The sequence below is a fragment of the Cupressus sempervirens genome, chromosome 6 (genome assembly GCF_028749045.1).
Source record: "Cupressus sempervirens isolate cs-2001-9-10 chromosome 6, ASM2874904v1, whole genome shotgun sequence".
Lineage (NCBI taxonomy): Eukaryota > Viridiplantae > Streptophyta > Pinopsida > Cupressales > Cupressaceae > Cupressus > Cupressus sempervirens.
The window spans coordinates 680861752-680873774 of NC_143123.1; the positions used below are offsets into that span (position 1 = coordinate 680861752).

At 36.8% G+C, this 12023-nt stretch overlaps 1 protein-coding gene across 1 annotated transcript; it reads right to left on the bottom strand.

Moving 5' to 3' along the window:
- Positions 1 to 746: 746 nt before the first annotated feature.
- LOC149554021 (bark storage protein A-like) lies at positions 747 to 6517 on the bottom strand. Its single transcript, XM_089789347.1, has 6 exons — positions 6079 to 6517; positions 5296 to 5363; positions 4982 to 5137; positions 4550 to 4762; positions 1511 to 1690; positions 747 to 1359 (listed from the first exon to the last, which is right to left on the bottom strand). Exons 1-6 carry the CDS (start codon positions 6314 to 6316, stop codon positions 1192 to 1194), a joined length of 1023 nt encoding a protein of 340 aa, XP_089645473.1. The 5' UTR covers positions 6317 to 6517; the 3' UTR covers positions 747 to 1191.
- Between the last annotated feature and the right edge of the window lie 5506 nt (positions 6518 to 12023).

Sequence of the window (12023 nt, forward strand, 5' to 3'; positions counted from 1 at the left end):
ATTATGTGATATCCCATGCTTAACATTTTGCATACGTCTAGGAATGCTATTGCTACTGCAAACATTAGATGAAATGTTGTCAATCATTATACTTCGATGGCTGAAAAAAAACTAATTTAATAAAAATATATAAAGGTTAAATCAAAATTAATATTAAAATATATAAAGATTAATTCAATTATTCATAACAGAAGTAATATTTTGAACCATAGGTAGATCCCTGTACAAAATAACCAGTACAAGAACATACTAAACTTTCCTAGACGGTCCCTCCCTAGCCCACTAAGATCTCTCCATTAACTGCAAAAAAAAAAATTACTAGTCCAATATTGAGTAAACAATCACGCCACGGAATATGTGCAACCTCACAAATGCCAAAGAAATTTCTGAGACTTGTTCATCAGAAAGATGAAAAATCGACTGGTGCCTTTTACTTACTAAGATTTGCTGTTATTTGCACTCCATTGCGGTGACTCTAGGATATCATATCTGCAGCTAATTTTTAGGCGACCATTATAGTACAATTGTTATTGTAAACTAGTTGGAAGTTAGTTCGTCTTCCAATATACCCAACAGAAACATGTGTGTGTCTAAAACAGAGGCAAAGGGAGCCCATGTGCCAATTCGAATCATAACTTTACGAAATCCTTACAAAAGTGAAAATTATATATTTTATTTACCTTTGGAACATAAGCATTAATTCAGTAGATATGCAAAAAAAAAAAATTCAAACTGTGAGATCATAGTTCAAATTTAAACTCATAATAGCACATTTCATTTAGTAGCAGTATGCCTCTCCTTCCATGAATTTATTTCGACTTCTTTTCTCTCCCAAATGCCAAAATGCATTCATCATATCTGACTGCAGAAGAATCACGTAATATAATTGGTCACTGCAATTCTCATTTCTTATAATGTTGCCGCCTAGTGTATTCTCACCATAAGTTTCGCAATCAATTTGACTAATTGAGTTCTACATGCAATGCCTAATTTCCATCTAGTGCTATGTGATTGATGATGTGTACAATCAATCACATAGCACTAGGTGGAAATTAGGCCCGGTGGGCACAGAGCAGTGCAAAATGCACCATGAATTACAAAGCACTATATAATATAACAAGTGACGTAAGCTTAACCATCTTGCGCAATACTACTTTCCTGAAGTCCTGGTCCTTTGTGTTAAGAGAGCTTTCAGATAGTAAAATGAGGAAACCTCCTAATGAACTCCAGTGTAGCTTTCACAGCATTCTTAGCCGCAAGGGGTCCAAATTCATGTATTGCATTAGCACCCTTCTGTGCTCCAGCCAAATCAGACAAACCTCTGAAAACAATGACCCTCAATTTATTTGACAGGCTGGTCTGCAAATATCCAAAAGAAAATTTTATTACTTGCCAAAATAACAGTGCAGAAACAGGCTATCTATTTGAGCAAACTGCTAAAACAAACATTATTGATCAAGTCCCTTTCTTGGAGAATCTATTAACATGAATAAAGTAGCAATAAGCATACCATAACTACTGCTGCACTCTCTTCATCAACAGAAGAAACGTGAAAGTGGCTTACAAGAAACTCCCTATAAGAACCATTATCTACAAAAATATTTGCAGATGATGCCCTGTGCCCAAAGACGATGTTAGCTGGCCTCGGAAGACAAAATGTTTTGTTCAAGCAGGATACCAATTTGAATCCCTGCATACACAAGCACATTATCCACTTTTAAGGACAGAAGAAAAAGATCAACAGAATTTTGATTGTCATAAAACTACTAACACTGACCCAAACTATAGAGCATGAATGATGCAGAGAATCTTCATTAATTAATTCATCACCATCTTAGGTGCAGGCTTTTGTTTGCAAATATAGCAGTTGGTTCAACTGCTGAGCTGTAAAATAGGAATAAAGAGAACAGTGTTGCCGTTATATGAAAAGATTAATATGTTTATGTGAAATATAACCGCTAGACTTATAGAACATAGAAGGCGGATATGTTTATGTGAAATATAACCACTAGACTTATAGAACACAGAAGGCGGTTAGCCCCTTGTCACTGATCCCATGAGGGATGCTGGCCCACTGCCAACAGTCTCCCACTCAGCGTCACTTGCATATAAGGATTTGAACATGTGACCAAGCTCTGATACCACTTGTTAACCGCTAGTATTGTCGTTGCACCAAAAGATTAACCTGTTAATGTCAAATACAACTACTAGACTTATAGAACATAAGCGACAGTTAATTTCTCATCACGAATTCTGCTGACCCACTGCCAACAACAGCAACTTTTTATTCTATTCCTTTAGTTTTGGTTACCCCGCCAGCTATCTATAAGAAGATTATTAAGACTCTTACGTGTATCTCTGATCTGTTGGCTATAATGACAGGTGTTCTAGGAATCAGAGGAAGCTGTGGATTAGTGGGAGTGCAAATTTAAGCTTTAATATAAATTTTCTACAATTTTTTTGTGTTGTTGAGATAATGTGTATTATTCTGTTCTCTCTGGACAGCCCTGGTTTTGGGAAAGAAAGTAATTTTTTGTTGTTACCTGGGACGCTAGAAGATCTATGATAAAGAATGATGGCATGGATTTGTGAAAGGAATAGAACAGTGCGGAGATTTGTTAGCGGCACGGGCTTAGCATTGAGAACAGACCTGCGTGCAATTTCTAAGCAGACTGTTTCAAATAGTGTGCAGCCAATACATATAAAGGACCAATTCAGAAAATCAGTTGCAAGGATTATGATGAATGACAGAAGAATGTGAAAAAAAATAATACAGAAGTAAAGAAAAACAAATATATAGCATTAAATTGAAAATGAACGATGAAGATATATACTCACCCTATGAGCAAGAGCTATTCTAAGTGGAAGGCTATATAATTAAGGATTCGTTGAGGGGCTTAACTACTAGGAAGGGGGGAAATTTGAGTAATTATAATTATTAGTAGATAGAAGACGCTTAAATTTAATCTTACAAGACTATCGGAGAGTAGAGATAGATGAATGGGATGAAGATAAAGAGGATGAGTGGGATGAGTCTGTTGAGTTTTATTTTGATCTTTATTTTGGATTTAATTTGAAGTCTAAGTTAGAGTTAGGAAGGGGTGGGTTGAGGTGAGACAAAAAATTTAAGGATGCATGTGATTTCAATGGCAAACTATGAACATCAGTTACGTCTGATTCCTGGAGTTGAGCTTGAGAGCAATAGGGGCAAATCCAGAGTCATAGTCACTCCATTAGGAATCTACACACTGCAATGAAGACCTATCATAAGAGAGGGTCAAAGATGTTGTAACAATGAAAGCAGCCCATATTGAAGATGAATCTAGAACATATTTGGTGATCTTTGGAAGTCCCATATGTGATCATTGATCAAAAGAGAGGCCGGGATCATCACTTTCTTCAAGATTAAATGAGAGATATTGAGGGTAGAAATAATACAAACGTTTGTTATCTAGCAAAGGTAGAAAATTAGAAAAAGAGGTGCTATGACACTTGTGAATGACATCATTTAGAGCTAGGAAATGAAAACCTACTCATGAAGGATAAAATGAAAATGAAAACCTCCTCGTGAAGGATAAAATGAAAAGCATCGCTAAATGGCCTAATGCAAACAATAAAAAAACTGTATGGAATTTATTGGTTTGCATGATTTATGTGCCAGTGTAATAGGTGGTATGAGTAGTGCAAAGAACAAAGATGATTTTTTAGTGGATACGGTGCTATAAAGAGAGAACAAATTAGTAGATGAGAAGAATCTTTGTTCTTACAAAAGATTGGTAATGAAAAATGCAAAATATGATGATTTGCAGAACTATTTAATTTAGTGGAAGGACAGTCTTAATTCTTTAGATCCAGATGATGGTTTCATCATGTTGTACAAGATATTCGTCGAATATTTAACAAAATGCTATAAATTTTATTTAATGTTGTAACTCCTTGAAATTTGAGTTCATAACTTTGTACGAATGATGCTTAGCATCTGCATCACGCCATATTACCTGTCCTTTGTTTAATAACAGCAATTGATTCAACAGCTCAGTTGTTTGCTAGATATAAAGTATAAACGGAACACCGACCTATAACGTTCCTAAATTTTTGGTTGCTTGGCTAGCTATCTGTGAGAAGACTACTAGGGTTCTTATTTGTTGTTTCTCATAATCTGTTGGCTAAAGTGACAAGTGTTCTTATTTCTAGGGATTAAGGGAAGTTTTGGATTAGTGGGAATGTAAGCTTCATCATAGAAAAGGATATTAAGTTAAGAATTGGTGAGTGGGGCAGGAGGACAGGTAGAGGGATTATTAGTGAGCCATTTTTCTGGTGGAGGAAAGATTTAACTCGCGTAAGCTTTCATTGTAAATGAAAATAGTAGATGGTTCCGGAGGGGTTTGTAAAAGTGTGAGTTTAAATAGAGGACACAATTTCTTTTTGTTGTACATATAAGTTTACATCCCAGTCAACTAAAATCAACATTGGCTTGTAATAGTAGAGAGAAGTTAACAGCTAGGCAGTCAGATCCATAAAAATTTGTTGAAGGAAATAGGCGGCTTACCTCGAGCAGTTTGCTTGCATGCTCAAACCATTCCCGACTTGTTTCCGCCCAGAGTAGGTCTTCTGGTATATTGGGTTTCCCAGTTTCCCTGTAAAATTCCTCTGGGTCATACGAGATCATTCCCAAGAGATTGGTCTTATTTCCTTGTGGAACATTGTAATCTCCCACCTTTATGTGTCCCACATTATTTTCCTCCTCCTCGTCATTGGCTTTCTGATAAGAGCATAGAAGTGAAATATATTTACAAACGAGATAAACAAGGCTTGGTCTATAAAGAACAAAATGCCCTCTGTGATCTACACAAAACCAAGGATACATACAAAATATAGCATCATATCATACTAGGTGCAGTTAAATAACGTGATTTGTTTATTAGGAAAATTTTAAGTTAGGTTAAAACTGAAGAAGGCGGTCTACAGTGTTGGGGTTTACCAGCCAATCCCATACTCCCGTGTGACCCACATACTTTGGCACTGTCACATCTCCTACTGAAAGGGAGGAATTCGCATTCCCAGCAATGCCAAAATGTATAACACCCACTACATTGAACAGATCTGCCAACATCTGGGTTGTGACCCCCGCATTTAACTGTTGAACAAATGGAATTACCAATCATTTGTCAAGCCCATCAAAATAGATGTACCCCAATTCAAATCAAGAACAGTAATGATATCAACCATTTTTAAAAAGGGTTAAAACTAAACTAAGTAAATTCCAACCAAATACATCTTCGAACGATACATTACAAGTCCTACACCACATCGCACATAAACGATCTTCTTGTTGTATATTGTTCCTATACGAAATCTCCTACCTGCACCGAATACAATCTAATGCACGATCAAAGAAAATCAAATATAAACAACTCAAATTTCCAAACAAGTATTAAACAATTTAATTGTTCACTTTTTTAATCAAAATTCTCAAAAAATTAAATAATAGTTTAAATCACACTTCATAATTTAATGGGGAATTTTTTTAAAACTAGTTCAGAATTATTCGGAACGTTTGGAATAGAAGCAGCGGTAAGTGGTTTTCTTGTACTTGTTTCTCTTTTTTTCCATGTGTTCAACTGTTCTAGAGCATTGTCAGTCATTTCTTCAACAGTTTAATTCGTCCTGTGATCCTTTATTGAATCCTAAGCTTCATTGCTCAATCTTATTTCATATTTATTAAGAAAAATAGATGAAATTAATCGCCCAAATACCAAACTCAAATCAAGACGATTAGGAAAACCCAACAACCCAGTAAAATGAAATCAATACAAATAGGAACGAATCATCCACTAATCAAAATAGTCAGTACAGATATGAACATTCCGATTTCCCAATCAGAATAATCAATAAGAATATAAACAACCCTTGCACAATTCAAATAAAATCAGTATAAATATGAGCTCCTCCGTAAATAGATCAAATAAAATCAATAACGAATCCTAACAAACCAATTGCCAAAATCACATAAAACCAAACTAATATGAACAACACATTTGCCCAAATCAGATATTTGTAAAAGACGAAAAGAGATACCAGATAAATCGACAAAAGGGTACTTAGAATGTGGTTTGAGGACTCCTGCAGCAAAGAAAGCTTTTTCTTCTGGTGGGTAAACAGTGAGCACGGCAATCCGTGGGCCTTCCCTGTTGATCTGACGAATTATTCTTAAACCATTTTTATTTGCAGGAATAGCTGCAACATGATTTGAAAACAGTAGTACTAGTAATATTGCAACGCATGCAAATGCTACATTCACAATGCACATGCACATTCTGACTGCTTTATGAAGGAATGAACGTTTTTAATGAAGTTGCTAAATTGTTGAGACAAATAGAAACATGGGCGTTATCCAGAGTGGTCAATAGACTTCGTGAGTCGCTGTAAAGCACAGTTCTCACACAGGAGCTTGGACTAAAGCCTTTGGAACGAATATTTAGGTCTAGGCTGAACTTGTTTTTTCCTCTACGTGTTAGTTGGCTATTTGCCACTATAGTCTATTCTAAATTAGAAAGAAGGAAGATAAAAAATATTTTTTTAACGTGGACTAGGTTAAAGATAACTTATATAACTAGAATAAACTCTTGGTATTGAATTTGTTTTAAAAAATAGAGTAAAAATGTGTATTCATTTATTAATTAAAAAGAGCGGATATTTGTTTTTGGTTTTTTAAGGTAAAAGTGGCAAACTATTATACAAATTTTACAACTTTACACATCTCTCTACATAGCACATGAGCCAAACCAGTATGAAGAGGATGTCAAAAAAATGAAGCTGCAAACTCATTGGCCAAAATTAGTTGAGAGGTGACAACCCTTAAATAAAACACATAGACTATGCATGTCAAAAAAATTTAAGCCAAACTGCATATCTGCCCCAAAATTGGCTATAAATTCAACAAATTGATTGGCTTCTTTGAAACAATGACTGATTTTGAACTCCTAAAACATCAGCAAAAGATTCTAAACTTCACCTTAGACATATTGGATATCCTAGTTGACAACTTTCTTTGAGGACAATGTTGAGGTAACAATCTGGGAGCCACCTTCAATATGTAGTTTCAAAATTCCCAAAGATAATGCAAGTTTTACACCATCCCTGAGAGCTCTTATCTCTACTAGATTCTTCATCATGTCTCAAAACTTGGAAGACAGAGCTTTTACAAGATGGCCACGATGATCCCTAAGGAGGTAACTGCCACCCGATCTATCTAGGATCCCTTTAGATGCACTATCAAAATTTAACTTGTAAAAGGGAGAAGAAGGGGCTACCCATTTAAGTTGTTTCCAAATATCATTCTTAGGTTTACTACCCATCATCACACCCTTAAAAGTAATAGAAATCTACAACCCTCTATTGAGGATAAAGCCATTAGAGGAGGAGCATGTAGAAGACAAGCTCTTAGTCTTTAAAGGTAAACACACTGACATTTTCTGAAATGGATTTTTCAATCTACCCATTGATCTTATCCACTGAAGAAATTTCCACCCTGAATATTCTTCTATTTTTTCCCACCAAATCCCCCAAACAATAGATGGAGGGAAGAGCCCTTGTGGGGTAGAGGCCAACCCACCAGCAATTGGGATAATGAGTTAGGAAGCAGGCCATACCAACCAAATCTATCAAGGACCCTCATCCAACACTCATAAGAAAAATCACATGAGAGAAGGAGGTGAGTAGCATTCTCCCACTCCTTGCCACATAAGACATAGAGAAAACTATCAGTAATTCGCAATCTTTGAAGTCTATCTGAAGTGAGAATTTTGTTCTGAAGAACCAACCAAAGAAAAGATCTAGCCTTTGGAAGAACAACATCCTGCCAAAAAAAGTTAAACTTCCTTTAATGAGCAACATTTTTTCCTTCAACTAGAAATCGATATCCATCCTTAACTATGTATCACCCACTCCTACTTCTACTCCAAATCAGCCTATCATTGTCATCACAGCAACATAAAGTTCTTTGGTTCAAGATATTTAGAAGCTTTGTCTTCTTTATATGAGGAATAGGCAGTCCTAAAAATTCTTTATGAACCACATTAGAAAAACCATTGGTAGATTTAAATGAAACATAGTCTTTTACTTTAGAGCCCCATAAAGGTTCTAGAAAAGCCTGGGTTGTATTTAGTTTATCAAATGAAGAAAGGGGAGAAAAATTATTCCATGACTCTTACCAAAATAACTCTATATCACCTAAGTTAACAACACACAAAAGATATGGCAACAATACCTCTCTACTATAAACTCCCGCTCATGGCTCCTGTTCGAAATTGTGGATCTCTCGTTCAAAATTATGGATCTCTCGCTCATGGCACTCCTGCTGCTTCAACGCTTGGTAACATGGAGGTCTCTACTCCCACCAGTCATTCGGATGGAGGAGCTAATTTTTGTGGGCGGTCTGCGGATGGGGTTAGGGTTCTATTTTCACTTTGCTCGGCTTCTTCTGTAGGTGAGGATAGGGCTTCTACCCTTTGTACAGTTCTTGGGTCTCCTGCTCCTCGTTCAGGGTTTCTTAGTTCAGGAGGAAGGACTTTTGCAGATGTGGCTGCCTTCAAAGCCAATATACATGGAGCTCTCCCTCATGCTATTTCATCTGAGCCCTCTCATGTGACGTCTGTAAGTGCTTTAAATCCTATTAAGGTTTCTCTTGACCCAAAATCAGTTGAAGATATTTTTCATACGGCAGAAGAGCTTTCTTCTTTTGCTGCCATTTTTCACTTTCGGGGTTATTGGCCCTCTCTTGCTAATCTACATGACTGGATCTCCAAGAATTGGGTGCCACTTATAGACAATAATGTCCACATCTTTTCATGTGCGAAAGGCTTCTTTATAGCTAAGTTTGAAAGTACGAATGACAGGAAGATTATTTTGTGTCATAACAGTTTTTCCTAGCAGGGCAGATTTCCACTTATGGCCAAACGTGGCATATGGATTTCGATCCACTTTCAGACTCCTTTAACAAGTTCCCTATCTGGGTCCAGCTTTTGAATCTCCTGATACATCTTTGGCATGATTTGGTTTTTGAAACTATTGGGAATGCTATTGGTGATTTCTTATATGTGGATTCTGACACGTCCGATATTTTCCACTCGACATGTGTGCATTTTCTTGTTGAGTTGGATGTTTCTAAGGGCCTCCCTGAGGCAATTTTCTTGGATTCCCTGAAGGGTTCTTGGACACAAATGCTAGATTTCGAAGGTATCCCCTTTTGTTGCAGGAATTGCCACTTGACTGGTCACATTGTTGCTAGGTGTGTTGCTAGGAAGTCTAAATCAAGGTGACCACCTTCTTGGTGGTCAAGGGCCTCTTCTAAGCTCTATATAGTGAAACAGTCCTTGGATACTTCTGTGGATTATGTGGCTAAGGTCTCTCCTAGCGTTCATTCGGAGCCGGTGGTAGAGGAGGTGGTCTCTACCCCTATTTCGGATGCTCTTCCTAAGAGCCAGTTGTTGTCTGATTCTCATTGGGAGATTGGTGCGGCTTTGCTTCCCCTCAGGTTCCACTATTCTATTTCCTCTGAGGCTTGGGTTACTGAGGCTGCAAAGATTGAGGATGGATGGATAGCGGTTAAGAGTAAGAGATCTAAGCCTTCTGCTCCCCCTTTAGATATGAACCTTCGGTCGCATAAGGGAAACTTCAAATCAAAAGGAAAATCTTAAGTTCCCCTGTTCTAACTAGTTTTTTTGTGGTGGTAAGCGGGTTGTGGCACTAGCTCGCTGGTTACTAGTCTGGGAGGTTTTTCTGGTTGCTTTGCTTTCCAGTCTGTTTACTTTCCAGGTTCTAGTGTATTTTTCTGGTTGCTTTTTCTGGACACATCTGTTGGTTTCAGGTCCCAGTAAAACATGGTTTAGATGTTTAGCTAGTTTCAGGTCCTTTTAAAACCTAGTATGGCTTCATGGTATATCTTTCTTTTTGATGTAAAGGGTTTCAGGGCCCCTTCAAAACCTTTTTTTACCTTAATCTAAAACAATACCTCTCTACTCTTTACCGATAATATTCGCATAGCTAAGCCCTTAGGATGATTACACATTGTGAATATGCATTTGGGGTCATCAGAGTCCAAGTATTTAATTCTAATCCTAACCCATAGTGTTGAAGGGTCTCATAAAAATTCCAGGCCAGCTTGGCCCCAAGGCTAATGGTCTTCTCATGAATATTATGAACACTTACTACACCCTTGACCTTTGGTTGGCAAATCTTTTCCCATGAGACCAAAGTAGATTTCTTCTTCTTAGCCATATTCCCCTTCCAAATAAATTTTTTAAGAAGTCTCTTAACAGATGAAATAACACCTTTAGGGGCCAAGAGAACCAACATCACATAATTAGGAACGAATGAAAGGATTGATTTAACCATTAAGATTCTACCTACAAAAGATAACCATCGAGCCTTCCAAGAAGCAATCCTTTCTTTTATGGACTGGAGAATATCACACCAATAAGAAGTCTTATTTTCACCTTGAAGAAAGGGAACACCTAAGTACTTACATGGAATATTGGTCACCTTAAATTGAAGACATCTTTGAACTTCCCTCCTAACATGGCTTTTCATATTAAAGAAACAAATCTTGGACTTAGAGGGATTTAATTTCTTCCCTCAAACCTCACAATATTCATTTAAAGTATCGCAAATGATCAAATATTCCCTCAAAAAACCATTTCCAAACATCAAAAGAGTCATCAACAAGAAAAGTGTGGGTTAATGAGATTTGTGCCTGGTGGAGTCTAAATCCTTCCCACTGCCCTAGTCTATGTTTATGAGAAATCAACCTATTGAGCCCCTCTTCCAATAGGATGAAGATGAAGGGGGTAATGGGGCACCCTACTTCATCCCTTGAGAGGAAAAGAAGAAGCCACAAGGGGAGCCATAAATAAGCACTGAAAACATTTCTCCTGAAATGCAAGATAGAATCCATTTAATCCACTTTCTATGAAATCTAAATTTAACCAAAATCTACCTCAAAAAAGATCAGTTAACCCTATCATACGCCTTCACCGTATCCAATTTTACAACCATAGCTAGAGAACCTTTAGCCTTAGTAGAATGAAGAACCTCATGAGCCACCAAAGTTCCTTCCAATGACTCCCTACTAGGCACAAAACCCCTTTGATGTTTTGAAATAATCAAAGGAATCAACTCTCACAATCTAGAGGCAATTTCTTTTGTGATAATCTCGTATATGGTGTTTTAGCCTCAAGAGATCAGTGATAAATTTGTGACTAAATATGTGATGTGAAAGGTAGAATAAGCCTCAAATAAGTAGATTGTATGACGAGGAGTCGAGGGCCTCAAAAAAATTTTTAAAAACCAAGTATGTGGTAAAAGTTGTGAATGCTTTTGAAATTCTTTTTGAGGGAAAATGCAAAGGCGTTCTTCATAATCAAAATCAAATTGTTAATACTATTGAATCCCTAAATGGGGTTGTATCTACAAACACAAAATCTGGATGGGTTACATTACACAAATGGAAGAAGTGAACCCAGATTTAAAATCCTTGGAAAAGCTTGGTAATGGACTAGTCTCATAAGGAAGTCATGAGTTATCCACAAGTAGGTTCCTATTTTCATGAGACAAAATATTGTAATAATGGTTTTACAAGTACAAAAGGAGGGTTTAAGAGGAAATCTTAAATAGAAGATGGACACAACAAACTCAGAGACACAAATACATACAAAATCCAAAATGGCATTTATTTGAGTAAGAAAGAAAATCATTGTACAAACAAGGGTAGTAGTCTTCAGAGTGAGATTGAGTACATGATAATAAGTAATACAACTTCAGATAGGTTGTGGAAGGAATGCCATAAGCTCGGCCTTGTTGCATTTTGGCATGGTAGTAATTTTTCAAATTTTGACTATGCTCATTGGCTCTCTTCAACTTTCAAAGGTGAGGTGTGTACTACTAAACTCCAAAATGGATTTGTGTATACAAAATGCTTAAATGAAACTATTACAGATAATATTTTAAAAGGTCCCCCTTTATCC